This window comes from Populus trichocarpa, chromosome 13, assembly GCF_000002775.5.
Source record: "Populus trichocarpa isolate Nisqually-1 chromosome 13, P.trichocarpa_v4.1, whole genome shotgun sequence".
In the NCBI taxonomy this organism is placed as follows: Eukaryota; Viridiplantae; Streptophyta; class Magnoliopsida; order Malpighiales; family Salicaceae; genus Populus; species Populus trichocarpa.
In genome coordinates, this window is record NC_037297.2 from 14,334,699 (window position 1) to 14,358,281 (window position 23,583).

The 23,583-nt window shown below is 34.8% G+C and overlaps 5 protein-coding genes across 8 annotated transcripts; 2 read left to right on the forward strand and 3 right to left on the reverse strand.

Moving 5' to 3' along the window:
• The first annotated feature begins 562 nt into the window (after positions 1–562).
• LOC7494427 (beta-glucuronosyltransferase GlcAT14A) lies at positions 563–5,584 on the forward strand. 3 transcript variants are annotated; one of them, XM_024583884.2, is made up of 5 exons: positions 563–778; positions 1,162–1,999; positions 3,549–3,624; positions 3,738–3,853; positions 4,937–5,584. In XM_024583884.2, the coding sequence occupies exons 2-5, from the start codon at positions 1,372–1,374 to the stop codon at positions 5,443–5,445; spliced, it is 1,329 nt and encodes a 442-aa protein (XP_024439652.1). In that variant the 5' UTR covers positions 563–778; positions 1,162–1,371; the 3' UTR covers positions 5,446–5,584. The 3 variants fall into 3 exon arrangements, with proteins under 3 accessions (XP_024439652.1, XP_024439653.1, XP_002319376.2); XM_024583885.2 differs by having other exon boundaries at positions 1,290–1,999; XM_002319340.4 differs by having other exon boundaries at positions 1,319–1,999.
• A 1,175-nt stretch (positions 5,585–6,759) lies between these two features.
• LOC7497396 (uncharacterized) lies at positions 6,760–10,666 on the reverse strand. Its single transcript, XM_002319882.4, has 4 exons — positions 10,522–10,666; positions 9,160–9,231; positions 7,657–8,065; positions 6,760–7,527 (listed from the first exon to the last, which is right to left on the reverse strand). The coding sequence occupies exons 2-4, from the start codon at positions 9,181–9,183 to the stop codon at positions 7,010–7,012; spliced, it is 951 nt and encodes a 316-aa protein (XP_002319918.2). The 5' UTR covers positions 9,184–9,231; positions 10,522–10,666; the 3' UTR covers positions 6,760–7,009.
• Positions 10,667–11,300: 634 nt separating this feature from the next.
• Positions 11,301–14,548, reverse strand: LOC112323249 (uncharacterized). The gene is made up of 3 exons (XM_024583415.2): positions 14,403–14,548; positions 12,868–13,289; positions 11,301–12,102 (listed from the first exon to the last, which is right to left on the reverse strand). The coding sequence occupies exons 2-3, from the start codon at positions 13,256–13,258 to the stop codon at positions 11,594–11,596; spliced, it is 900 nt and encodes a 299-aa protein (XP_024439183.2). The 5' UTR covers positions 13,259–13,289; positions 14,403–14,548; the 3' UTR covers positions 11,301–11,593.
• On the reverse strand, positions 13,461–14,479 carry LOC7494428 (uncharacterized). Its single transcript, XM_024583416.2, has one exon. The coding sequence runs from the start codon at positions 14,291–14,293 to the stop codon at positions 13,862–13,864; it is 432 nt and encodes a 143-aa protein (XP_024439184.2). The 5' UTR covers positions 14,294–14,479; the 3' UTR covers positions 13,461–13,861.
• Positions 14,549–19,413: 4,865 nt separating the features above from the next.
• On the forward strand, positions 19,414–23,177 carry LOC7494430 (uncharacterized). 2 transcript variants are annotated; one of them, XM_024583476.2, is made up of 2 exons: positions 19,414–19,959; positions 21,419–23,177. In XM_024583476.2, the coding sequence occupies exons 1-2, from the start codon at positions 19,765–19,767 to the stop codon at positions 23,036–23,038; spliced, it is 1,815 nt and encodes a 604-aa protein (XP_024439244.2). In that variant the 5' UTR covers positions 19,414–19,764; the 3' UTR covers positions 23,039–23,177. The 2 variants fall into 2 exon arrangements, with proteins under 2 accessions (XP_024439244.2, XP_024439245.2); XM_024583477.2 differs by lacking the exon at positions 19,414–19,959 and adding an exon at positions 21,241–21,302.
• Positions 23,178–23,583: the final 406 nt, after the last annotated feature.

The following is a 23,583-nucleotide window of genomic DNA, read 5'->3' on the forward strand; positions in this document are numbered from 1 at the left end:
ACTCAATTTAGTTACGATGAGTAATCATGTTTGAAACATGAGAAATTTTTCATTCCCTAGTTAAAAGCACATAGGTATTGATTTTTCATATAGTTAATGTGTGTTATGTGAGATTTAATATCTCATAAACTAATGTAATTTAAATTTAGATTTCACTTGTATACCAATTTAAAAATATATAATTTTTTTATATGTGCTTATTTTATTTATTTATTTACAAAGATTTAAAGAAAACAGTAATTAAGTATTGAAATTTAGAGGTTGGTTTTTTTAACGGTTCAAACTTCAAGATATTGTTAAGGAAGATTTATTAAATTTTTCTAAATATATTAGATTCAAGTTGAAAGTGTCTCTTTAAAATTGCTTAAAGTAAAAGAATTAATCTCGATCACAGGTAAATTCACTAGAAAATACTTTAATTATCAAATAAAAAAAGCAATCAAGGGCAATTGGTCTCTTATGGAGGAAAACCACGCACCATGAATTGGCGTGGGAGCTCTTGTAATTGCTTGAGCGTTATTGTCTATTCTTCAAATAATTACGAAAAGGAATCAAGCTAATTTAATCAAAAGTTTTCACCAAATAATTAAATGCAAAACCAAAATCTTGTTCCATTTTAGTGTCCCCATGATCTGACTCACCACCCCCTCTCTCTCAGGGAATAAATTCAGCGGATTCTGCTCAAAGCTTCAATCTTTGAATCCCTCGCATTGTAAAAAGATTGCGACTTTCCCTCTCTTTATCTCCCTCTTAACTACATTCAAACTCTTCAAACCTAGTAAGTTTTTCTTCTTTTATTTCCTCCTTTCTGTGGTTCTCTTGTGTTTAAAGTTTCTAAAAAATTACTCTAAGCATCTCCCTTTTGTTCTATGTTTATCTCTTCCTATCAACTCTTTGTGGTGATTATTAGATCTGAAACTGCTTAGAGCAAAACCCCACTTTTTATTTATTGCATTTCTTGAATCTAACTGCTTCTTGGTTATTAAAGTTTGAGTTTTAAGTTGAAAGTTAATATTTTTGTTGCTTTTTTTTTTTATCACCTGTAAATACCTTTCTTTTATTGGAATTGTTATGGGTTTTCAGCTTTTTCCTTGTAACTGTTATTGCCATAAAGATTTCTTTTCGATTTTGCTAATTTGGGAATTTGAGTTCTTAATCTAGGAATCTTGGTGGGGTTTTGTTAATAAGCATGTTAATGCAACTTTGCTTCAAAGCCTTGATAGATTAGAAGCTATTCATTTATCTGAAACGGAGGGTTTGCTTCTATTTGGCTCTTTTCTGTTTACTAGATTGATGGGGGTTTTGCTTTAATTGATAGCATTTCTTGGTGTCCTCTGATAATTTGGAGAGTTTTTGAGTTAGAGGAGAACGATGTCTATCAAAAAGGCATTGGTGAGTATGAGGAAGAATGGAAGTTCCCACTCGGGAAGGTTGTTCAGTGATAGAAAATGGCTTATCCCATTCTTTGCAAGCTTGCTAGTGTTCTTAACTCTGTTTTCATCGGCTACTTTTGGGGTGTTTACATCTTCTTTTGGAGGAGAGCAGGTGCCATTTGACATTGTTTCGTATTCAAGACCGGAGGACTCAAGTGGGTATTTCGTAGAATCGGATTTAAAGAAATGGTTTGATAGAAGTAGGTATTCAGAATTGGAACCGCCTAGATTAGCTTATCTCATTTCAGGTACGAAGGGTGATAGTCAAAGAATGATGAGGACTTTGCAGGCTGTGTATCATCCTAGAAATCAGTATATTCTACATTTGGATCTTGAGGCACCCCCACGAGAAAGGTTGATGTTGGGAGGGTATGTGAAGAATGATCCAACGTTTCAAGAAGTTGGGAATGTGCGTGTAATGGCACAGTCCAACTTGGTGACTTATAAAGGGCCTACAATGTTTGCCTGTACCCTTCAAGCAATTGCAATCATGTTGAGGGAGAGTTTAGAGTGGGACTGGTTTATCAATCTCAGCGCTTCAGATTATCCTCTTGTGACACAAGATGGTTAGTACCTGTTGCTGCTGCATTTTTACTTGTTTCATAATTATTATTGCTGCTTTTTTCCTATTCTGTTGGGTAACTTATTGTGTTCGATTTCCATAAGAGGATTGATAACGTTTAAGAATGGTAATTTACTTATTGAATTAATTTGAACTTCTCTCCACATATTCTGTAAAACTGTGTATTGGTTCTTGTATCCAGCATAGGTGATATCTGACAAATTGGAGTATAATAAGTCGATTTCTTAGGTTATGTAATTAGCTTGGAGCAAAATTTTATGCAGTAAGTTGCTTATCAAAAATAATACTGGGTCATTGAATCCGATCCTTGCTTCAGTTCACACGAACAATTTGAACCCATTAACTTGTGTGAATGTGGTGTTTGGGTCCAACCAGGTTTCCTTCATGCCGTTCACATATCATTTACCAAGCTCATGGTATTCCACTTCTTTAGTTCTAATAATATGAAGCTTCAATTTGTTTCCTTTAGGGCTAAGTTTTGAGCTATCGCTCTCAAGTAGGTTCTTGCATTTTGCTTCTAAGGGAAAGGATATCTTTGTTTTGCCTTGGGGAATGCGTGTGGTGAGCATACTCAATGGATCACCTTTTCTTTAGCACCGCACCCTACTGTTGCACTTTAGCAATAGAGATATATTTCTCGACTGCATTTGCAAGATGTTTAGGAGATCATGATTATGCCATCAAAATTTTCTTATGGGATTCTATTTATACTAGAAAATGAAGAACATAATTAATTACACCGAGGTTTACACTTGGAGTCTAAGACCGTTTAACAGTTTTTTCAAGGGAATATAGCCACTGTATTGCTGTCACCTGCTGAAGGGCTGGCTCACTATGTGCAGCTGCTAAGTGCTAACCCTTTCTTTTGGGTTCAAGGAACCTCAAATTCTGCTGTCTCATGGAGTTTTTCTGTTTGTCATCCAGGAGTGGAAAATTTTGCTGTGTACTTATTTTAAACATTGCCATAGCCCTGTAACAGCTAGATTATGCTTCCGCATTTTTTCTCTCGACTCTAGTTATTTTTAAGGAAAAAGATAATCTCCTGTGCTCTTTCTTGTTCCTGTATTGCACAGTAATTCTCTTTGAAAAAGTTAATTTTTCTGAAAAGGCCAATACTAGGTGTTGGCCCTTCCAAAGTAGCTTCTTGCAATGTTTAATTTGGAAACTCATCAACTGTATAAATCATAACAAGGTCGCAGCATTTATCTTATTTGATCAACAACACATTATCTCACTCTATGGTTTTTGGTATACAATCATGTTCAATGGTTGCCTCTCAACTATCTGATTGACTTGCTATTCACAAGTTGCATTGGATGGATGAACTGACAGAAACAGCATTGTGCCTACAAATCTTTTCATACTGTTCAGCAATATGACTAAGTCCCTCATTAATTTGCAAAATTTCATGTGATAATTCTGATGGGTACAGGGGATTGAAATATTTTTTACTCAAGTTTTGGAATTTCTATTTCCTGTAAATATGGATATGCTTTGCAGTTGTAAAATCTAATTGTATTTTGACTGTGCAGATTTGCTCCATGTGTTCTCAAATTTGTCTAGAAACCTTAATTTCATTGAACATACACAGCTAACTGGATGGAAATTGTAAGTGAAGAAAACACAAAACTTTGCACCACTACCTTAGCAAAACTTCATCTGCTTCTATTTTCTGAAAAAAGAATTCACCTAGGGTATTTTGATCTGCCAACTTTTTGCAGGAACTCCAGGGCAAAACCGATTATTGTTGATCCAGGCCTTTACTCATCAAAGAAATCTGACCTTTATTTTACCACTCAACGCAGATCACTTCCCTCATCTTTCAAGTTGTTTACTGGTATGCGTGTCTATCTAAGCTTCATGGATTCATTGAGCATACAGCAAACTTGTTTTTGTTTTGAGAAATATTTAGCTATGAGATGATAGTTGCATCTTTGAAGGATTGCATTGCATTTCTGATTCATGTTAGCTTGAAACTGTCTATTGCAGAAACATATTTTCACTGCATATCCCATACATCCCCATCCCCATCCCCATCCCCATCTCTGTCTTGCTCTGTGTATGTGTTTGCATCAAACAAATTCACCGGTGTGCATACGAGGACAGGAAACATGGTGGTAGTGTCTGACTAACACCATTGTATGAGGCTCCCCCAGATACGATAAACTACGCTCTGCACCGACCAAAATTTGGTATATTGTGGAATGCATATAACCATACACTGACATCTTACATATGATATGGATGAATGCTGACATGTCATCATTATCATCTTAACTTCTTGTCAGAGATCTTTCATGTTGCATGATGTTGTTGTGCAGTCAGTTGCAGAGAATGCAGTAGGTGAAAACAAATCACTATCTTGATCTTTTACCCTAAAAACGTCTTTTTGGCCTCTCCTTTCAAGTTGGCTACCCTGGATTGATATAATGAGGGTTTCTTTCTGTATTTTGTTTTCTACCCTTACTTTTTTTGCACTGTTTTCAAAATTTGAACTGTTTTAAGTCAGCCCATTGAAGTGAGGCATTGTGAGGGAGAATTTGGAGACATTCGTCCCCTTCATTAGTGTTGCTTGAAGTGGCTTCTCTTGAAGCTGCACAAGAAGCAACTCCCACACATTATGGGACGAACCTCAATTGAGTCAGTTGATAGCCCACTAGATTATCTTTAGTGGTGGTTCCCAAGGCAAATGGGACGATCCCAAATCCTTGCATGGTCGAGTACCATGAGGCAAAATACTGTGTGGTCATTTGATTCTTTTAACCCTGCATCTGGATGTCTTCCTGCAATTGTTTAACTCATGGCCTCTAGAAAATCTGATTACTTTCTGTATATGAGACTGTCCTTTATTCTTTTGTTTTTAATATGAAAAGGAAAGAGAAGAAAAGAAAATGCTGTTTGTCTTTTCTCTGGTATACAGGTTCAGCATGGGTAATGCTGACACGATCGTTTCTCGAATACTGTATAATGGGATGGGAGAACCTTCCACGAACTATCCTAATGTACTACACAAATTTCATCTCCTCTCCTGAAGGATATTTCCACACTGTTATTTGCAATACTGAAGAATTCCAAAACACAGCCATAGGTCATGATCTCCACTACATAGCCTGGGACAGTCCTCCTAAGCAACACCCTATCTCTTTGACAATGAAAGACTTTGATAAAATGGTTAAAAGCAATGCCCCATTTGCCCGGAAATTTGCAAGGGATGATCCAGTTCTAGACAAGATTGATAAAGAGATTCTAAACCGCACGGGCAGGTTTGCTCCTGGAGCATGGTGTATTGGCGGCGCAGACAATGGATCTGATCCATGCTCCATACCCGGTAATTATTCAGTATTTAGACCAGGTCCTGGTGCTCAGAGGTTACAAGAACTGCTCCAGACATTATTGTCCGAAGATTTTCGAAAAAAACAGTGTTCATGATGAAAGAAAATTTTGACTACTTTCAAATGTACATTGATATATTCATATAGATTATACAGCTGGTGTAGAGCGGTGGAAATTTTTTCCCTTTTTATAAATCAATGAAAGATCAAGGTTGATAGAAGAAATATTTGATTCATCATATGAGCAGTGGTTATGATAATATTTGTGCTGATGTATGAATACAGCTAACACCATGCTCAAAAGGGTTGCAATCAGTTGCCCTTGTGAGGTCGAAATGTGATGGCATTCAGCACCTGGAGACCCAAAAGGAGAAAAAGAAAAAGACCGAGGGAGGTAACTTGGAAGTTTGGAGGAGTTTTAAAAAGAAAAGGGACAGAGTATTTCTAATAATAGAAAATTATTTTTCTTTTTTATCATCAATTTTTTTCTCCTATTCAGTTTTACTTTTTCAATAAAAAATTAGAAAATGTATTAATATTTATATTTTTAATAATCTAATTATAGAATATTAATTTTATTTCATTCAAATTAAATTTATTATGAAATATTTATACTTGTTAATTCAAAAATTGAATTTATGATAACAATTAAATATAAAAATAGATAAAAAAAATAAATATAATATTTTACATAAAGAGTGCTTGAATATAAAAGAAAAATATTGTATTATTCATCATTTATTTATTTTTATTTGTAAAGAAAAATTATTGAGAACCTAAAAAATGTTTTTCAAACTCAATACAGATTTGTAGAACTAAATAATTAGTTTTTTTCTGAAAAAAATATAGCATTTGAACATAAATTTTAAATTTTATTTTCAACTACTTCTCAAAAATTAAAATATTATTCTGTTTCTAGACCGTTTAAAAAACGGTTTGTTTAACCTTGTTTTTCTAAGATAACATGCCTGACGAACAAAACCCAGGAAATCATGCTGCTATACATTTTCATATTGATCTTGAAATTTATTGAGTTTTAGATATTGAAAGGGCAGAAATACACGTTTTTTTTGCTAAATCGCAGGGTCAAGGAAAGAAAAAATAGCAATATATTTGCATAAAATGACTTATTCAGAAGTATTTTTCTGGTGTGGAATTCATTGCTTATCCAAGATATCCTCTTAAATTTTGAACACAGTAAAAACTTTCAGAGTCGGGATCAGACAGTAAGTAAGTGGAAGTAGAACAAAGAAAGAATCAGCAAGTGATCTAAAAACAGATAACTGCACGTAGTTTTGATCATTTCTTGGACATTTTTTCTTACTAGAGACATTAAGCCTGGATTATGTTTTATATACAGGGGACAAAAACATATTTGGATGAAAAGACAAACATAAACATATAATAAATCTGTCCTGAAACTAGTTTGGAATAGATTTCTATCTTCTCAAAATAGAAAGAATAGAAAGATATGTCTCCATTATCTTCGTCTCATCTATCTGGTGGTGGTGACGGTAACCAAAAGCTATCATAAAGTAGCTACCAATTGAGTAAGCTTAAGATTTAAACAGTTGATCAGTTTATGTTATTTGGTTATGTTCTTTGACCATTATGGTCAGCAGAAATTTGATAATCAGTTTAATGTCCAAACGAGTGTTTGATCAGTCTCTCCTAGCAGAGATTAAATTCATGTACTTTTGCACAATCATTTCTGGTGAAAGATCAGTGAAATAGCCCTTCTCTACATCCAACCCTTCTTGAGCTGCCAACATCTCAACCTGTGCTTGCACCCTGTCTGGGCCAATCCGATTAGGCTCCAAGAGCATGCAAGCAATCTCAGCTGAATCATCGCCATGAAATAGGGCCAAAGATTGTACTGTTGGGAGCCCACCACCGCGAGCACTTACCATGCGTGCTATCCGTCGAGCAGTTGAAACATCGGTGCACATGATGGGAATGTTGTATAATGTGACCCATGACCGTGCCCCTATCAGCGTGACTCCTCTGGTCCGAGACACATGGTTTGGACCATGGTCAGGATTTTCTGGGAGAATTTCGGGTATGTTCCACCCTGCCCATTGGCTGCCCATGAAATTTGGCCTGTAGTAGCCTAGCTCACGCCTGATTGTGTCCGGGGCCCTGCCTGTTGGGTGTGCTGCAGCATAAAGAAATACCGGCACTGCAATATATCAAGAAAGAAAAATAAGAAAGTGGTGGATATTTTCGAGACTAAAAAAATGCTGTTTCGAGTGAAATATTAACATCTGCAGTGTGATAAATATGGTTCTAGTTAAAGTTTTGGACCAACCTTGAAATCTGCTGCCAATATCTGCTGCCACAGCCTTAGCAAGCCAGGCTGCTTCATCCAGTGATGCTTCAGCCAAAGGGTGGAAAGCAATATCATCTACAACGCCAAGTCGAGGGTGTGCGCCAGAGTGCAACTCTAGGTTAATGGCTCCATAAGCAGCCTCAACAATGGCTAGCACTGTTTGGTGCAATGGACTATAAATGGGACTACCAGTGCTATCAACAACAACATATGATACAATAGTGAACCTGATCCTATTATAAACTCGGTCCTCAAATTTGTTTACAATGACACTTTCTGGGTCGATCCTAGCAGATCGTTCAATTAAGTCCAGAGCTGCACGGTTACGTGCTTCAGAGATGAAGAGCATGCAGCATATCAGCATGGATTCATTTGCAGTTTTTTTGTTCTATGCAACCAGGACGAACAAGAGGAAATTAGATATCTACTGATGTTGGTAAAAGAGTTCACACCAATGAGTCAAAGGCCTATTGGTACCCAGCCAATTAATCCCATCCTATCATTTGATCATAATAATTCAAAGTGTATGATCAAAATTGTCATTTTCAAGACCAGTGACCATTTAATCTAGCGATGATGTCTCTTGCAAAACATGAGAAGGGGAAAGACTCAAATTTGCGTACTGTCTAAACAACCAAAGAAAAGAGACTGGTCACATGCTCTGTGTATAGCTTTCTGCTATTTATAAAGAAGCGTTTGGTTGCTGTTTATGGACAGAAAAGATAGAGACAGTGGGACAGAGGAAATATGTCCCCCTGTTCACTCCAAAATTGTCCCCTACACATTTATTTCATGTTTCCATTTCTCAACCATACAAGTTTCTGTCTCTTCTATACCTGTCCCTTCTATCAGAGGACACTAACCAAACACAACCAAGGAACAAGTGTGTGGTAGATTGGCAGGTAAATGGAGGTCATGTTTAGAGATTTTTCCAGGGGTTAACTTGTTACATGGTCAAATTGGTTTAGCTTCAAATGCTTCTGGATTATCAGCTGGCTAGTTGTATTGAAAAGAAAATACTTAAAAGAAGTAGAATGCCAAAAGAAGATCATGCTAAAAAATCCTAAAAACTAAAAGGATACTAGAGATAAAGAGTATATGGCATCTATGGAGACAACAACAAAGAAGGGAAGTAGAAAGAAGCTACTCAAATTGCTAAAAAATTATATTGATCCCACAAAAAACTCAAATGGGATGATTTTAGTTGTTTTAACATTCATTAGTAAATTTGTACGAAACAAGAACTTTTCAAATGAACACAAACTTCCGAGCTAATGTTCTAATTCAGAAGTGATCAAAATTCAACAAAGATCAAAATAAATAATCTTGCTGCACATGTAAAAACAGACACATGAAGATATAAAGGTAAGTATCCATGCAGCATGGGCTCAAAACACAGAGCAAAAGAAAAGATAACCCAGAAGAGAGAAAGAAGAGATGAAATTCTATGGAAGACAATAATGTGGAGTTGATGATGTTTACCTTGCAACTCGAGTCAAAATCCATTTCTTGCCTTCTGCTCAAGATGATCTTGATGCTTTTGCCTATGCTTCACTATTCAAGGGAAGGAATTGATGGTGAGAGGATATGTCCTATGTGCATGTATAAGCCACTAAATCACTACTAATAATTTAAGCTAGTGTGAGTCAGCATTACACAAATTCATTAAAAAACTGTCCCCACAATTCGACATCAAAATCAGCAGCTATGGATAAGGAGAAATCAGTGGCTTATTTACCAAAAGCAGATTCACATGGTGCTGAATAGCATCATATTTTACTCATAAGAAAGCATTGTGTGTCATGAGTAGACATATCACATGTATGCAGATCATTTTCTTATGAAAGAAGGTTCTCTATTATCTATAAAATGACAAACAAAAGCCCACAGAATCATATTGCCATACTAGTAAGTTGGAAAATTCATAGTGCTAAGGGCAGGTAATTGCTCTTGTGAACCCAATACCTCTCAGTGCCAGTGGAGATATTACAAGGACAGTCTCCTATCCACAAATTTAGATATTTGTTTCATCTTGAAAACCATTGATTTCGTTTATTGAAAAGGACACAAAAATATGTTCCTTTGTGCTATAACATGTGATTATTTGTTAAAGATTTTCGTTGAGGATTCATTGACTCGGGCCTAGGGAAATGAACTTGAATATGAGCCCTAGCAACCAAAAGATGAAATCCATCAAGGGCCTTGTATCTCAGATTGAGATTGGTGTCAGGAAGTAAAACCCACCTCATTTTTCAGGCTATTAGATATGTTTTTAATGGTATGAAAAAAAGAATAACTCTGAAACTACACTGGTGGTTTAGGTGAAGCATAAATGTGGCACATTGTAATCGATACAACACATGGTTTTCATAACTATTTGTGAACCCTAGACTCCCCCCTCCCTTCATAATTTAAAGCTTTCGATCTATCAAATACCAAAAACAGCCGAGCTCTATTGTGTTAGCATTGATGCTGATGATACAACAATGAGAAGCAGAAACTGAAAAAGACAAAGAAACCGTCTCGTAGCAACCTTATCATTCTAACATTTTTAGAATCTTTATGACCAATCATATCAAGCAGAAGATGATCTTACATTTATTTTTCTTCTATTTGTCTTTTAACATAGATACATCAATTAGGTCATGCACTAGATGTAAGGATGAATCATTACCTATCTGCTAAGCATCCTCATAAAGAAAACTAGAATATGGCACTTTTATACATGATTGAAAAATCCACTATTATTGAGTGGATGAATCTAGAAATTCTCATTCAACCAAAACATCCTTCCCGTCTCATCTTGGCAACAAGGGTCTATTCTGAAAGGATTAGGTTGCATACCTTATATGAAACGAAGTGGTTTCTAATTCTGATGTTATCAGGATCTGAGTTGTCTCTTGTGCAGATAACAGCTTTCTGCACTAGCTGAAAGATTTCTCTTTATTGTTTCACAAGCAAATCTGCAAAATTGAGGTTGTTAAGGTCCCGGCGAGTTCCTAAGCAGATAAATCATGAAATTCCGAACAGAGAGTTTGGTCATCTTTATTTCTGTTTTGTGCTCTATGCCGAACAGTATCCAGGCCATCACTATTTCTTGTCTGATTTGATAAAAAAAAAAAAGACTTCGTACAGATTTCAATTAGAATATCAGGTAATTGTTCAGTGATTCAGGTTTCATTGTTTCAATGTCACAGCACTTTGCTGAAAGCAACTCTGCTATCAAACAATTCCAGATTGTATACAACACTATATTGCTTGCCTATTCACTAAGCTTTGCTTTAATTTAAACAAAATCCTTGGAAATTAATCTTTCTTGTAGAGAACTAATACCACACTTCATGCCATCCATATACGTGAAAACTGAAGTGCAAAAGTGTTACTTCTTTATGATAGTAAGAGATAGAAAGAACGCCATTAGAGAAGTGCATTCGAGAAGTCAGAGAGGAAAATACATATGAAAAGAGAAGATGAAACTAGTGAAATCTAATCACATATGAATTCTCTGACAGAATCACATTTAAGCATTGCAGAACACATTCTTGTTTCAAACATTATAGGAAATTGTTCTCACCAGACATCAAGACGACCAGATGATCTGCGAGATAACTCTTATAGAGGGATGAAGAACGAAGAGCAGATATAGAGATATAAGTAGTTGAACCAAAATATACAGTGTTTATAGGAATTTTTGCATCTAAGCAATCTCTCAAGAATATGATGCCAAAACTTCACCGCTTCTAAGATGATGAATATGCTGGTAAAGACGTACACATTTCATGTGTGGACAACCATTCACATCACATGCATCGGAACAAAATCCCTTAGAAAGACACCTTTCAGCGTAGCATTTTTTTTAAAAGTAATTTTCACAGAAGGGACAATACCTTCTCTGTTACAAAATTGCATCTTGTGGTTACATTAGGGGACAAAACTTCAAGTAATTTTCAATTATTTTATCCTGTGAGAAATCTGTAAAATATCCCTTCCCCACAGCCATACCCTCCTCCTTTGCGAGTCTCTCAACTTCTTGCTGAACCATCTCTCCTCCCACATTACTTGGTTCCAACAAGTTACAAGCAACCTCAATGACATCATCACCATGTGCAAGTGCCATTGCTTGAACTGAAGGAAGCCCGCCTCCTCTCCCACTAACACGTTTTGCAATTCTACGAACAGCAGCAATATCAGTGGAGAAGACAGGGACATTGTAGTTATCAACCCACCTGGTTGCTCCAATTACAAGAACACCTTTTGTTTGATTCACTTGAGCTGGACCTTCATCTGGCTTCAGTGGCAAGGACTCTGATTTTGGCCCACCTGCCCATTGGTTTCCAGAATTTGGCTTGAAATAACCCAGCTCTCTTCTGATTGAATCGAGTGTTCTCCCTTCAACATTGGCAGCTCCATATAGAAATGTGGGGACTGCAGGCTACATATGAGATCATTAGCAATGCAGAAACAAAATGAGCTATGATCCAATAAGGAGACTGAACAAAAATTCAACATAACACAAAAAATTACAGCATGCCTTGAGAAATAAATATTCATCCATTGATATCTCCTTTATTCTGAACAAAAATAAAGCTCCAATCATAAAAAACATTTATAATTTTCACTGCCTCACTTCGAATCCAATGCCAAACTCATTTCATTTGTTTAATTTCCAATGGGTACCGAAATGCTCAGTAGATCACCTTTGCTTTCAAGGTAGAGACATAATGCCATCTTTCTAATATGCATTCCCAGGGAAAACTAAGTACTTGAAGCAAATATATTGTGTTTTGTTTTATGCTAGAAGCTACTGCCAGCGGGTAATTGAATGACAGTGTTGGGCTGTTGTTTAGCAAACACAAACAATTGGATCAGGAATTTGCAGCATCGATTAACGTTCATTGAAATAAACCATCACTCAAATTCTACAATTTAGAAAGCCAGAAGAAAAACCAATCACATCCAATTGAAACCAGAAGAGAAGAGATGTATACAATCTACTGCTACTTAGGCTGCCTCAGGTATTATTATAGGCAGGGAACATAGTTTTGAGAAAGTACCATCTTCGGAGGAGAGAATCTAGACTTGTCATCAAGCTAATTAATCAAACTCATCGTTTTTATAGGTTTCTTTCACTTATATACTATCATGAAAAACAAATTCAACAAATCACAGATAAGTTCAAAGGGCTCGAACCTTGAAGACTAGAGCCAGCGTCCACTGCCAGAGACTTTGCAATCCCAGCTGCCTGGTCTAAAGATGATTGAGCCAAGGGATGAAAGCAAATGTGATCAACAACACCAAGCCGGGGATGACTTCCACAATGCAATCCGAAATCAATAGTTTCCAGAGCAGCTTTAACCATCGCAAGCACAACACCCTTCAAAGGACATGAGTCTAAAGATGGTTTTGGAGCCAAACTCGAGACAAGAGTGTAGCCAACTCTATTATAAGTCACATCTTCAAACTTATTAACAATAGGTGCTTCAGGGAATAGCTTTGCAGCTCTTTCAATTGATTCCAATGCCACTTTGTTTCTGCTTTCAGATATGTATACCTTACAGCAAGCAAGCATCATCTTCAACATAATTTCTCCTCCTTACTACCTTTTTCACAAGCTGCACAAGCAGATATAACTTAGATGATAGAAATTGACATTATCAACAAACTTTGTGGTTATAATTCCAAGGGACCACAGAAGCCCCAGCCTCTCTCAGTTACCCCACATTATAAAAGTAAAATTTTCAAGCACCAATCTTTAAATGAAAATAGTCATGAAAATCCAAATATTAAGTGAACAAGGCTTAAATTCTTCACAATGGAGTAGCTGATCAATAAAGCTTCAGTATCTAACACAATCAGCAACACTAGAATTGTATACTTGCTGACATATCGGATCAAACATAACATTCTACAGGTTCAAAACCAACTAAGCTATCCAAATTCAATAAACTTATAGAAAATAAAAAGCTATTAAGCTTCAAAATCAAACACAATCAACTACACTAGAATTTTATACCTAGCCATAATAAGATCAAATAAAATCTAAAGATCCAAACTTTTCCATAGACCACAAATTATCACATCAAAAAGAAACATTCTTGTTCTATTAACCAAAGATCCACTTGAACTACAAAGGTTCAACAAAAAAACCACCAAACCCATTACACAAAACCCAAAAACTCCCTCATCAAAACTCGATTTCCTTTGGTTTTGGGTACCCATCATACTCCAATTTCACACCCAAACCCGCCCTTATGACCCGAAACTTCAACCTCAAACTATCCATAAACTCATTCACTCTCTCATCTTCCGGGTCCAAAACCGGGTATTTCTCAATCAACTCCTCCATCTTCTTAATAGACTCCTTCAACCGGGTAGAGAACCGGGTCGGGTCAACAAGAATAGCAGAATTCCATACATCAACACAGCCACGATAAAACCCGAGTTCTTCACCGATTTCAAAGCCCATTTTCAGGCCCGTTTGTTCCGCTTCTTCTTTTCCAGACATTAACCCTTGGCTGTAGCCTTCATTGTAGCCTTCCTTGAAATGGGTTTCCTCTAAATTTAGTGAGGAATCGAAGATGTCTTCAATGGAGCTTAATTGAGATTGAGAATTCATCCGATAAAGTTCGCTTTTTCACGTGTTTTTTTGGATTGACCCAGTAAATAAAATCGGGGTTTTTTTTATAGGTTTTGTTTCCTTAACAGAGAAGCAGATGATGGTTTACCTGTGGAGCAGCGTGAGACAGAGAGAGCTCGAGGATCCCTTGGTTTGTGATTCTGTGGATGTAGTGAAGATGGGTCTTTGTGTTTTTTAAGGTTTGGGCTCAAAGAGTTAGTGCGTATTGGGCTTTAAGTTAGATCTCTATAGTTATAAGAACACATTTGGGCTGTACCCAGCCCAAATTCCAGAGTGAGTTAAGCCATGATCCTTGGATTAGTGTGTTAAACCATACTTTGAATTATTATTTTTTAAAATTCTGAAATGATATTGTTTTTCTTTAAAAAAACAATAATTGTATTTTTTTCACTAACCTAACTTAGATTATGTTCTAGATAAACGGATCATTAAATTGATCATTGAGCAGACCAAGTTTTATTATATTGATTTCTAACTTTTTATTTTATTTTTGGGTTTTATTCAATAATATATTCCTAATAATTTTTGTACATCAAATTAAATTATAAACTATACAAAAACTTATTCTTTAAACAACATTGTTAAATTCGAACCAAAATGATAAAATGTATAGTAAACTCACTTGTTACATGAGCTCACTCTTAAAAAAATGTTTTACGAGAAAAAATTATTACCATTTTGATTTATATATTTCATTGAACATTTTTATTAATTGCAATTATGCAATATAAAATGAAAGTTAACGAATATTGTACACACATGTTCTATGAACTTTATAAAAGTTAATGGATATTGTACACACATTTTTATTATTTGCAATTATGCAATATAAAACCAGGGTCAAACTCATCAAATCTACGAATAGATCTATGAGCTTTATAAAATTTAATAACATGATTTTTTTAAACTAATTGATAAAAAATAAATGCTTACAAAATCAAGTTTAATTAAAAAAAAAGAAAAAAAAAGTACACTGTGAATCCCGCGAACAATATCTTGTAAGATTGAGTACCAATTCGATGCCGGGATATTTTTCTGAAATCGCAATAAACACTTAAAATATAAATTAAAATAAATTATTAACTTCAAATCGTAATAAAAACATAATGTAAGGACTAAATTAAAAATAGTAAAAATTCAATAACCGAAGCAAAAAAAGATCAAAATGCAAAATTTTTTTGCAAAACATTGTAGATTACTATTGTAATCTACAAATCTATAGGTGCATGGAAACAATGTTTTCCCCACACTTTTTAGTGTTTTTTGTAATAAAAATAATAAAAATTTAATAACCGAATAAAAAGATACATGACTAAAATGCAATAATAATAATAACAATAACAATAACAATAATAATAATTTATAAGACTCTATAGATTACTATTATAATTCATAATGTTTATGGGTGTGAGGAATATAAGTTTCTCCCACGCCCTTTAGTGTTTGTTGTAATGGGTAAGGGATTTTACTTATATGAGAATTGGAGATTATTTTCTCTAGTTATAGAAATGAAGAGATTTTATGGTTTTGAAAGTAATTATTGATATTTACTTTGAAGAGAGAGAGAGATATACATAAGGAAAAGAGGGAAAAAAAATAATCTAGGTGAAAATATTTTTTTATCATTTTTGATGGTCAAATTTGATTTTTTTTTCATCATCTATCTCTCTTATCAAAGTAAGCCCAAAAACTAACTACTTATATTTACTCTTTAAATATCATAATTTTTTTTATATATAAAAAAAGAACCTAAGTGTGGATTGCCTAATAAACAAGATGGAGTTGTCTTTTTAGAACATTATTGGTGATGAAGTTGTGAAAAAACTTTACACATAAATTAGTTTCTTCATGGTTGGGTTGACGAGCTTGACTAGTAATTGTTTGATTTATGTGTATGTAGAAGAAAACAATATACATGAAGAGAAAAAAATAAAGCGAAGGTTAAAGAGTGCGTATTTGACATATAAATTGTATGACCTAACGTGCTTGATCTGGTTTTTAGACCTGATTTTCATGTCATTTGGCTAGTTTTGGATGACTTTTATGGGCTTTGCTAGCATTTATGATCTAGAATTACATGGTTAAGACTTGTTTAGCTAGAAATTGCTCAATAACTTATAGGCTAGTTGTCCTCTAGCTTGCTTACTTAGTGATTAGGTGTATTTTATGCACTTAAGCTTTAAAATCTTTTTAAGGAGCAGAGATTGTATCATTGATGGAAAAATTGATATTTACATGGATTGTTGAGCTTATTTGATTCATTGGTGCTATCCATGCTTTTTGTTTAGGAAAAAACCACTATTGGACCATGATGATTATTGGTTGATGTGCTATGGATGTTATTGGTGAAAATCTTTGGTGATGGTATGCTATTGGTGTGGACAATGATACCTCCTCCACATAGAAAAAGTCATATGTGAATCGAGAAATTATATGTATAAAAAGTTTATGCGGGTAGTTTATGAAAATCTAAAAAACACATAAAAAGTGTACCAAATAAAATTAGATAAACCATGTTTAACACCGAGTCTATGATAAATTTTCGAGTTGAAATTTTAGATATTTGGGATGAAATTTCAGCTACTTGTTCTTTTCTTTTCTTTTGTATATAGTATTATCTTGATCTCAATCAAGATTATATTGATGTATACTATCGATTTTCTAATAGTGTTCCCCTATAAATATTTACTCGATCGTATGATATACATAGATCGTTAAATATATTTAATTACTCACATGATATAATTAATTATCAACCTTCCACGAAAATATTTTCATTAATTAGTAGATGCATGTAATTGGAAATTAAAACTTGTTTATTTAAATTCGAAATAAGTTTAGTATCATGTGTGGTTGATTGTGACACACATTAGTTTTTTCTCTACAACTTTCTTATCACTTGAAAAATTAATTCCTTCAGCATGCACATAATTTTTTTTGAATTTACAAGTTATCTCATTATTTTATTTAGTTCTCCAACAATTAACTTACTTTCATCTCTTTAATCCTTGCCTTTTTCTCAATTAGTTCTGAATGTACCCTTTTATATATATACGAGATGACATGGCCACGTGCTGCCACGGGTTTATAAAACAAATTCACTTGATGGTGTTATAATTGTGAACCAGCGCTAGATAAGTAATAGAAATTAAAGGTATGATGAAGCAAATATTTCATGACGGAAAAAAAGTTGTGTTGGTGATAAAAAACTTAGAGACTGAACAAAATAATTTGTAGCAATCCACAGTGTTTTGTGAGGAAATATACAGTGCTTTCGCCACATGATTTAGTTTTTCAGTTAATAAAAAGCAAAAAACATTACAAAACTAAATTCTCTACCAACTTAATATTAAAAAAAAAAACCAACAAAGATAATTTTGGAAGGAAAAAAAACCCATGAGAAAAAACGTTGCAGCAATTGACAATGTTTTGTGAGGAAAACTATAGCGCTTTTTCCAATAAAATAAAATAAAAAACCATTTAGAGAAATATTGTAGCAATCCATAGTGTTTTGTAAGAAAAACTACAACGCTTTCCTCATATGATTTAGCTTTATTGTAATTATAATTATTAACCAACTCAATATTAAAATTTTTTTTTGAAAAAAATCATAAAAAAATCACATAGGAAAACACTGCAACAATTCACAGTGTTTTAAGAAAAAAAAATTACAAAGCTAAATTCTTAATCAGCTCAATATTAAAAAAAAATCAACAGAGACAATTTTAGAAAAATAAAAACAAAACAAACACCAAAAAAAAAAATCATGTTGGAAACACTGTAGCAATTCAAAGTGTTTTGTGATGAAAGCTACAGTACTTCCCCACATGATTTAGCCTTATTTGTAATGACTTGTAATTGTAATTCACAAACAACTCAATATTAAAAAAATAAAATTGAAAAAGATAATTTGAAAAAAAATATAACAAAAAAAAACCATGCGGAGAGACATTGTAGCAATCCACAATGTTTTATGAGCAAAGCTACAATGCTTTCCCCACATGATTAATCTTTATTACAAATTTAAATTTTAACCATCTCAATATTAAAAAAAATAAAATCGACGAAGATAATTTTGTAAAAAAATATTACAAAAAAAAACACAAAAGAAACTGGAAAAAAACCATGTGAGGAAAAACTGTATCAATCCATAGTGTTTTGTGAGGAAAAACTTGTATTTACTTATAATTGCAATTCTTAACCAGCTTAATATTTAAAAAATAAAATTGACAAAGATAATTTTAGGGAAAAACATAACAAAAACAGAAAAAAAAACTATGTGGGAAAAAACACTGAAGCAATCAACAATAATTTTCGAGGAAAGTTACAGTGCTTTCCTCACATATTGTAACTGTAATTTTTAACCAGCTCAATATTAAAAAATAATAATAAAAAAGATAATTTTGGAGAAAATCATAAAAAAAACCATGCGGAGAAACACTGTAGCAATCAACAATATTTTAAAGAAAAAAAATTACAAAACTAAATTCTCAATCAGCTCCATATTAAAAAAAAATCGACAAATATAATTTTAAAAAATAAAGAAATAAAATAGAAAAACTATGTGGAAAAACATCGCAACAATCCACAGTATTTTAAAGAAAAAAATTACAAACCAAAATTTTTAATCAGGTCAATATTTTAAAAGTAAAATCAACAAAATTTTTTTTGGAAAAAACAAAAGAAAAAATAAATGAAAAAAAAAGAAAAAAATAGGAAAGTTGAAAAAAAAAAAATTTGAATTTTTTTTTTTAAAAAGAAAAAAAAACAAAAAAAAGGGAAAAGTTAGGGAAAAAAAAATATGAATTATTGTTATAATCCACGGTGTTTTGTATGTGGGGGAACAATGATTCCCCAACACCATTTAGAGTATGTTATATATATATAAAAGAGCATAATTTATAATAAAATTAAAAAATAATATTATTTTAATTAAATATTGATTTATAAAACCATATCAAGTCATGTTTCAAATATTAGGTAGCACGTCAAGTCAGGTCATGTTTTTATAAGTACGTTGAAGAGGAATAAATTATTTTTGCGACCATAATCCCATGTCATAAAATTTGTTGCCAATTCAAGTTCATATATATAGTTGTATAACAAAAATGGGCCTTGTGATAAAGTCAGTGTACAGCATGGAAACTTGAAATATTTATACATACAGAGCCACAAAAGGGCTCGAGAGTCAGCGCCTGGAAACAGCTTCCATGCTTCTCCAACCTTGTTAACTCCGCTCTTTTGTATGAGAGAGAGAGAGAGAGGGGGGGAGAGTGAGTGAGAGAGGGGAGTAAATGCATCATGCATGACTCTTTTTCCTTGGCAAGCAAGGTCTTGTAGGTATAAAATACTTCAAACCTTGCTAGAGAATTAAAAGGAGAGAGAGGCCCATTTCTTCTTCTAGTCTTAATAATAACTTCACCTTTAGTTAAGAGCTAGCTAGAGAGATCATGGCTATGGGGGGTTCCCACAAAGGAAACGGCAATGGAAATAGAGGGAAGCCATATGGGTTGATGTTGCTTTTAGCATTTGGGGCTGCTTTGCTTGGCGTTATGGTGCTACACAAGCTCAGAGAGAGGCGCATCTTCAACCTCCTTGTCGAAGAGAAGGGCCAAGAGCTCATTTCCCTTCAGCTTCTCTTGCAGGTCCCTCTCTCTTTCCCTCTCTTTCATGCATGCATGCTACTTTTGACGTGTACATGTCTTCCTGTCTGCTTGAAACCTATGATTCTTTCATGGCTTTAATTTTCTCACCAGTTTTTGGTGCAAAGAAGGGCGCCTGTGACTTCAATTCAGTAGAAAAAGTAAACTTCTTTTAGCAATTTCACTAATTCAGTCATGGAAAACCCACCATTTTTTTGGGACCAGTTTTGCTCTCCAGCTAGTTTTTTACTTTCTTCAACGTACTTGACCCCATGTGGATTAGGTAGAACGCAGCTTTCATTTCGCCTTACCTAGAAGCTAGTAGGCAGTGCATGATCCCAAAAGCTATTGACCCACCCATCAGCCAAAAAACAGTCCTTCACAAAAAGTTGAGAACTTCACCTCTACAGTACGATTTTTCTGCTTATAAAAATGAACTTTCTAGAGGCAAATTGCCTGTGTGGTTAGGACTAATGCGTGCATGATCTCATAATAACCCAGAGTCCAAAGAAACATTGTGATCATTGGTTTGATAGATTGCCAAAAAAATTAATGCAATCGGCTTATGTCATGGGCCAGATTCTCATCGTGATGGAGCAAAGTCATTTGGTTAGATGAAAGTCTAGTAATGTGATGACATTTCACTGGACCCCCTGGATGGAGATGTTTGATGAATAATGCTGATGCGTTAAAATCTTCTGGCCGCCGGGGTTGGATCGGACCAAACTAATCTATTGTTTGATTAAGCACAAATGACAAATCCCATCTAATTAATACGATATTAAATCCCCTTATTATATTCTTAGGTAGCATGCAATTCTACCCATAAACAACTAAAATGTGGAAGACTAAGAAAACTAGTGCTTCATCTGGGATTCTGTGTGCATGCATGATCAATTTTCATGTTTTTCCGACTCCCTATCCTGACAGAATGACTCTTGAATACAGAGCTCAATAGCTCCTCTCTAAGTTTTAACCTCTGGCATCTCTTGACTTTTCCCTCAACAGTATCCCTTCAATTCTCACGATAGATTTAAAAGAAACTTATTGATGGCTTGAGAATTCGTTTTTTTATTTTTACATCAATTATTTTCAATGACATTTCAATTACTAAAATAAAAAAAATTTCATAATAAGAATATTTTTTTTATAAATCTTATCAAGTTAATTCATAGAATTAAAAATAAAAGAAGAGAACAAAAAAAATACTTTATCTTAATATGGGTTCTCTCTCTCTCTCTCTCTCTCTCTCTATCTATCTATATATATATATATATATGGATCAAGACGTAACGCAATTATATTCATTTATATCTGCCATGATTATGGTTAAAAACACTCAGAAAGTGAGATACTGAGCTTCGCTTTGCGGTGTATATATAATCTAGATTATGATGTTTAATCCTTACAAAAATTTCTAATACTGACACTGGTTACATCTTTTCTTTTGTTCCTTATTCAGAAGGAAGGACAACGCAGCAGAGAAATGAAGAGGAAGACCGAAGAGATGAAAGCAAAGATTTACTCTCTAAGAATCCAAAAGATGGAGCTCGACAGGCGGCTTCTGGAGATGCAGTCTACGATTGGTTCTATGAAGGATGAACAAAAGATTATGGAGTCTGCACTCGAGGAGAAGCAAAGTGAGATCAAAATGCTAAGAGAGACGAACAAAGGTGCGGAGAAAGAAACTCTTCAAATGGAAGTACTTAGAGAAAGTCTGAAACAAAAGGAAGCTGAAATTGAGGATTTGAAGCACCGTCTTGAATACCCAGCTAAGATATGGTCGGTCAGCACAGATGACCCATCGAGCCCATCTGTAAACAGGACTGTGACCTTGAATATGATAAGCGAGAATAAGATAGAGGCTGGAAAGAGTGAAGAAGAGGTTCTGTTGCAAGAATCTGCAAATGATAGTAATGGTTTGAATTCAACAAAGGGTAACGGAGGCAACACTACATCCATCAATCAAGAACAGGTGGGTGATACTGCCACAGTTGAAAATGCAAGTGAAAGCAAGGTAGCAATTCCTGACAGGACAGAAGAGCCCAGAGAAGAGCAGTTGCAGATGCTTGAAGGCTCCAGAAATGGAAGAGCCATTGGAATTACTAATGATCAAGTGAACAAAAGTGAAAGTTCTCAAGAGAAGGGCACTTCTGGTTCGGGAGAGGAAAATAATGCTTCAAATGCAACTGAGACGAACGTGAGCAGGATTGGAAGAGTATCAAAAATTACAGATGCAGATAATGAAGAGAAATCAAAGGATGGTGAAGAGCATAAAGTCACCCGAGATGGGAAGCTGGAACTCGAAAATGTTCTGGAGGCAGAAGGTCATCAAGAAACTTTTAGGGGTGGTGTGAAGTTGAAAATGATGGACAACTCCAGAAATACGAGGAGGGAGAAATACCGCCATGCTAGCAGAGTAAGAGGAAAGAGAGGGGAAATGGGTACCAGGAATAGGCTGCTGGAGATTAGAAATCATGAAAACAATGGGGCTGAGAAGATGAGAAGTAGGAAGTCTCCTACTGATGATCAAGGAAGACTGATGGACAGAGAAGAGGGAAGAGCGTCCAATGATGGAAAAACAGAAGAAATAAGAAAGGCAGTGGATTCTTCTGATGGCAAAACAATGGAGCATCAAAACCATGAAGACTCTAAAGATCTGCAAAACAAACTGGGGAAAGATGGTACAAATCACCAGATGAGTGAAGACCATGAGACATTGAAAAGGCTCCGGATAGCTCATGACAGCAAAGAGCTGACAAATGGAAGCCTTGATGGCCAGCCTGGTAACATCAGAAGCAATGACAGGAAAGAGAGCCTGGATAAAGGCCAACAACATGAAGATCGACAACAAGCCAGTGGCACGCAAGAAAGCAGAAACAGCAGCATTATGAACAACAAAGAAAACAGTAATGAACAAGTGAAACTAATCAGAAAGCATGAAAAGCAAGAACAAACAGAGGATTCAGATACAGAACAGGAGACAGATGGAGGAGCTGGATATTTTTACAAGGACTCATTTTCTGATTTTGAAGAAGATAAAGAAGAGTACAGAGAGGAAACGGACGAGTCCGAGTTCTAGCTCAATAACAACGGCATTTGGTATTCTTACTTGCTGTAAAGGTCTTAGATTTCTATCCGCATGACTGCTAGGACCACTATCAAGTTTGCTTGGAGTTTAAAACTAAATACATAAATACATGGCATATAAATTTGCAGGAGACTGGTGGTCGGCAGCACAGAAATGCCTATGAGAGTAATCTTGAAATAAAAAGTTAAGAACCCAGATGGTAGGGAATGATATCTGCTGGAAAATGTCCTGCTTCCTATGGTATTTTGGATCAAATTTTTACTGGGAAAATGTTTCTGCCCCCTTCACTGGTAATTTAACGGGATTTTAACCTTTTTCATAACCATTTCTTCCAGATTGAGTTCAAAAAACGCACCACAGTTTCAATCAAACGGTTGTGATTCACACCCAGGTTTTGTACAATTTCCATCGCAACATTACTCCATTGTTGTCAACTTGTTTTCTTAAATAACCCAAGCATTAATTTCTCCAGACCATGATAATTTTTTCACACATTTGTCCCAACTTCAATTACTATTGGCAAAGCTAGGTCAAAG

What these genes read in the sequence shown, in the direction of transcription:
- LOC112323249 (XM_024583415.2), bottom strand. Translation starts at nt 13,258, where the DNA reads ATGTTGAAGATGATGCTTGCTTGCTGTAAGGTATACATATCTGAAAGC. An exon ending in CGCTGGCTCTAGTCTTCAAG is followed by an intron (nt 12,103 to 12,867) that starts GTTCGAGCCCTT and finishes TGTAGCCTGCAG; the next exon opens with TCCCCACATTTCTATATGGA.
- LOC7494430 (XM_024583476.2), top strand. Translation starts at nt 19,765, where the DNA reads ATGGCTATGGGGGGTTCCCACAAAGGAAACGGCAATGGAAATAGAGGG. An exon ending in CCCTTCAGCTTCTCTTGCAG is followed by an intron (nt 19,960 to 21,418) that starts GTCCCTCTCTCT and finishes TTCCTTATTCAG; the next exon opens with AAGGAAGGACAACGCAGCAG.
- LOC7497396 (XM_002319882.4), bottom strand. Translation starts at nt 9,183, where the DNA reads ATGGATTTTGACTCGAGTTGCAAG. An exon ending in ATTTTGACTCGAGTTGCAAG is followed by an intron (nt 8,066 to 9,159) that starts GTAAACATCATC and finishes CTGGTTGCATAG; the next exon opens with AACAAAAAAACTGCAAATGA. An exon ending in TATTGGCAGCAGATTTCAAG is followed by an intron (nt 7,528 to 7,656) that starts GTTGGTCCAAAA and finishes GATATATTGCAG; the next exon opens with TGCCGGTATTTCTTTATGCT.
- LOC7494428 (XM_024583416.2), bottom strand. Translation starts at nt 14,293, where the DNA reads ATGAATTCTCAATCTCAATTAAGCTCCATTGAAGACATCTTCGATTCC.
- LOC7494427 (XM_024583884.2), top strand. Translation starts at nt 1,372, where the DNA reads ATGTCTATCAAAAAGGCATTGGTGAGTATGAGGAAGAATGGAAGTTCC. An exon ending in TCCTCTTGTGACACAAGATG is followed by an intron (nt 2,000 to 3,548) that starts GTTAGTACCTGT and finishes TTGACTGTGCAG; the next exon opens with ATTTGCTCCATGTGTTCTCA. An exon ending in CAGCTAACTGGATGGAAATT is followed by an intron (nt 3,625 to 3,737) that starts GTAAGTGAAGAA and finishes AACTTTTTGCAG; the next exon opens with GAACTCCAGGGCAAAACCGA.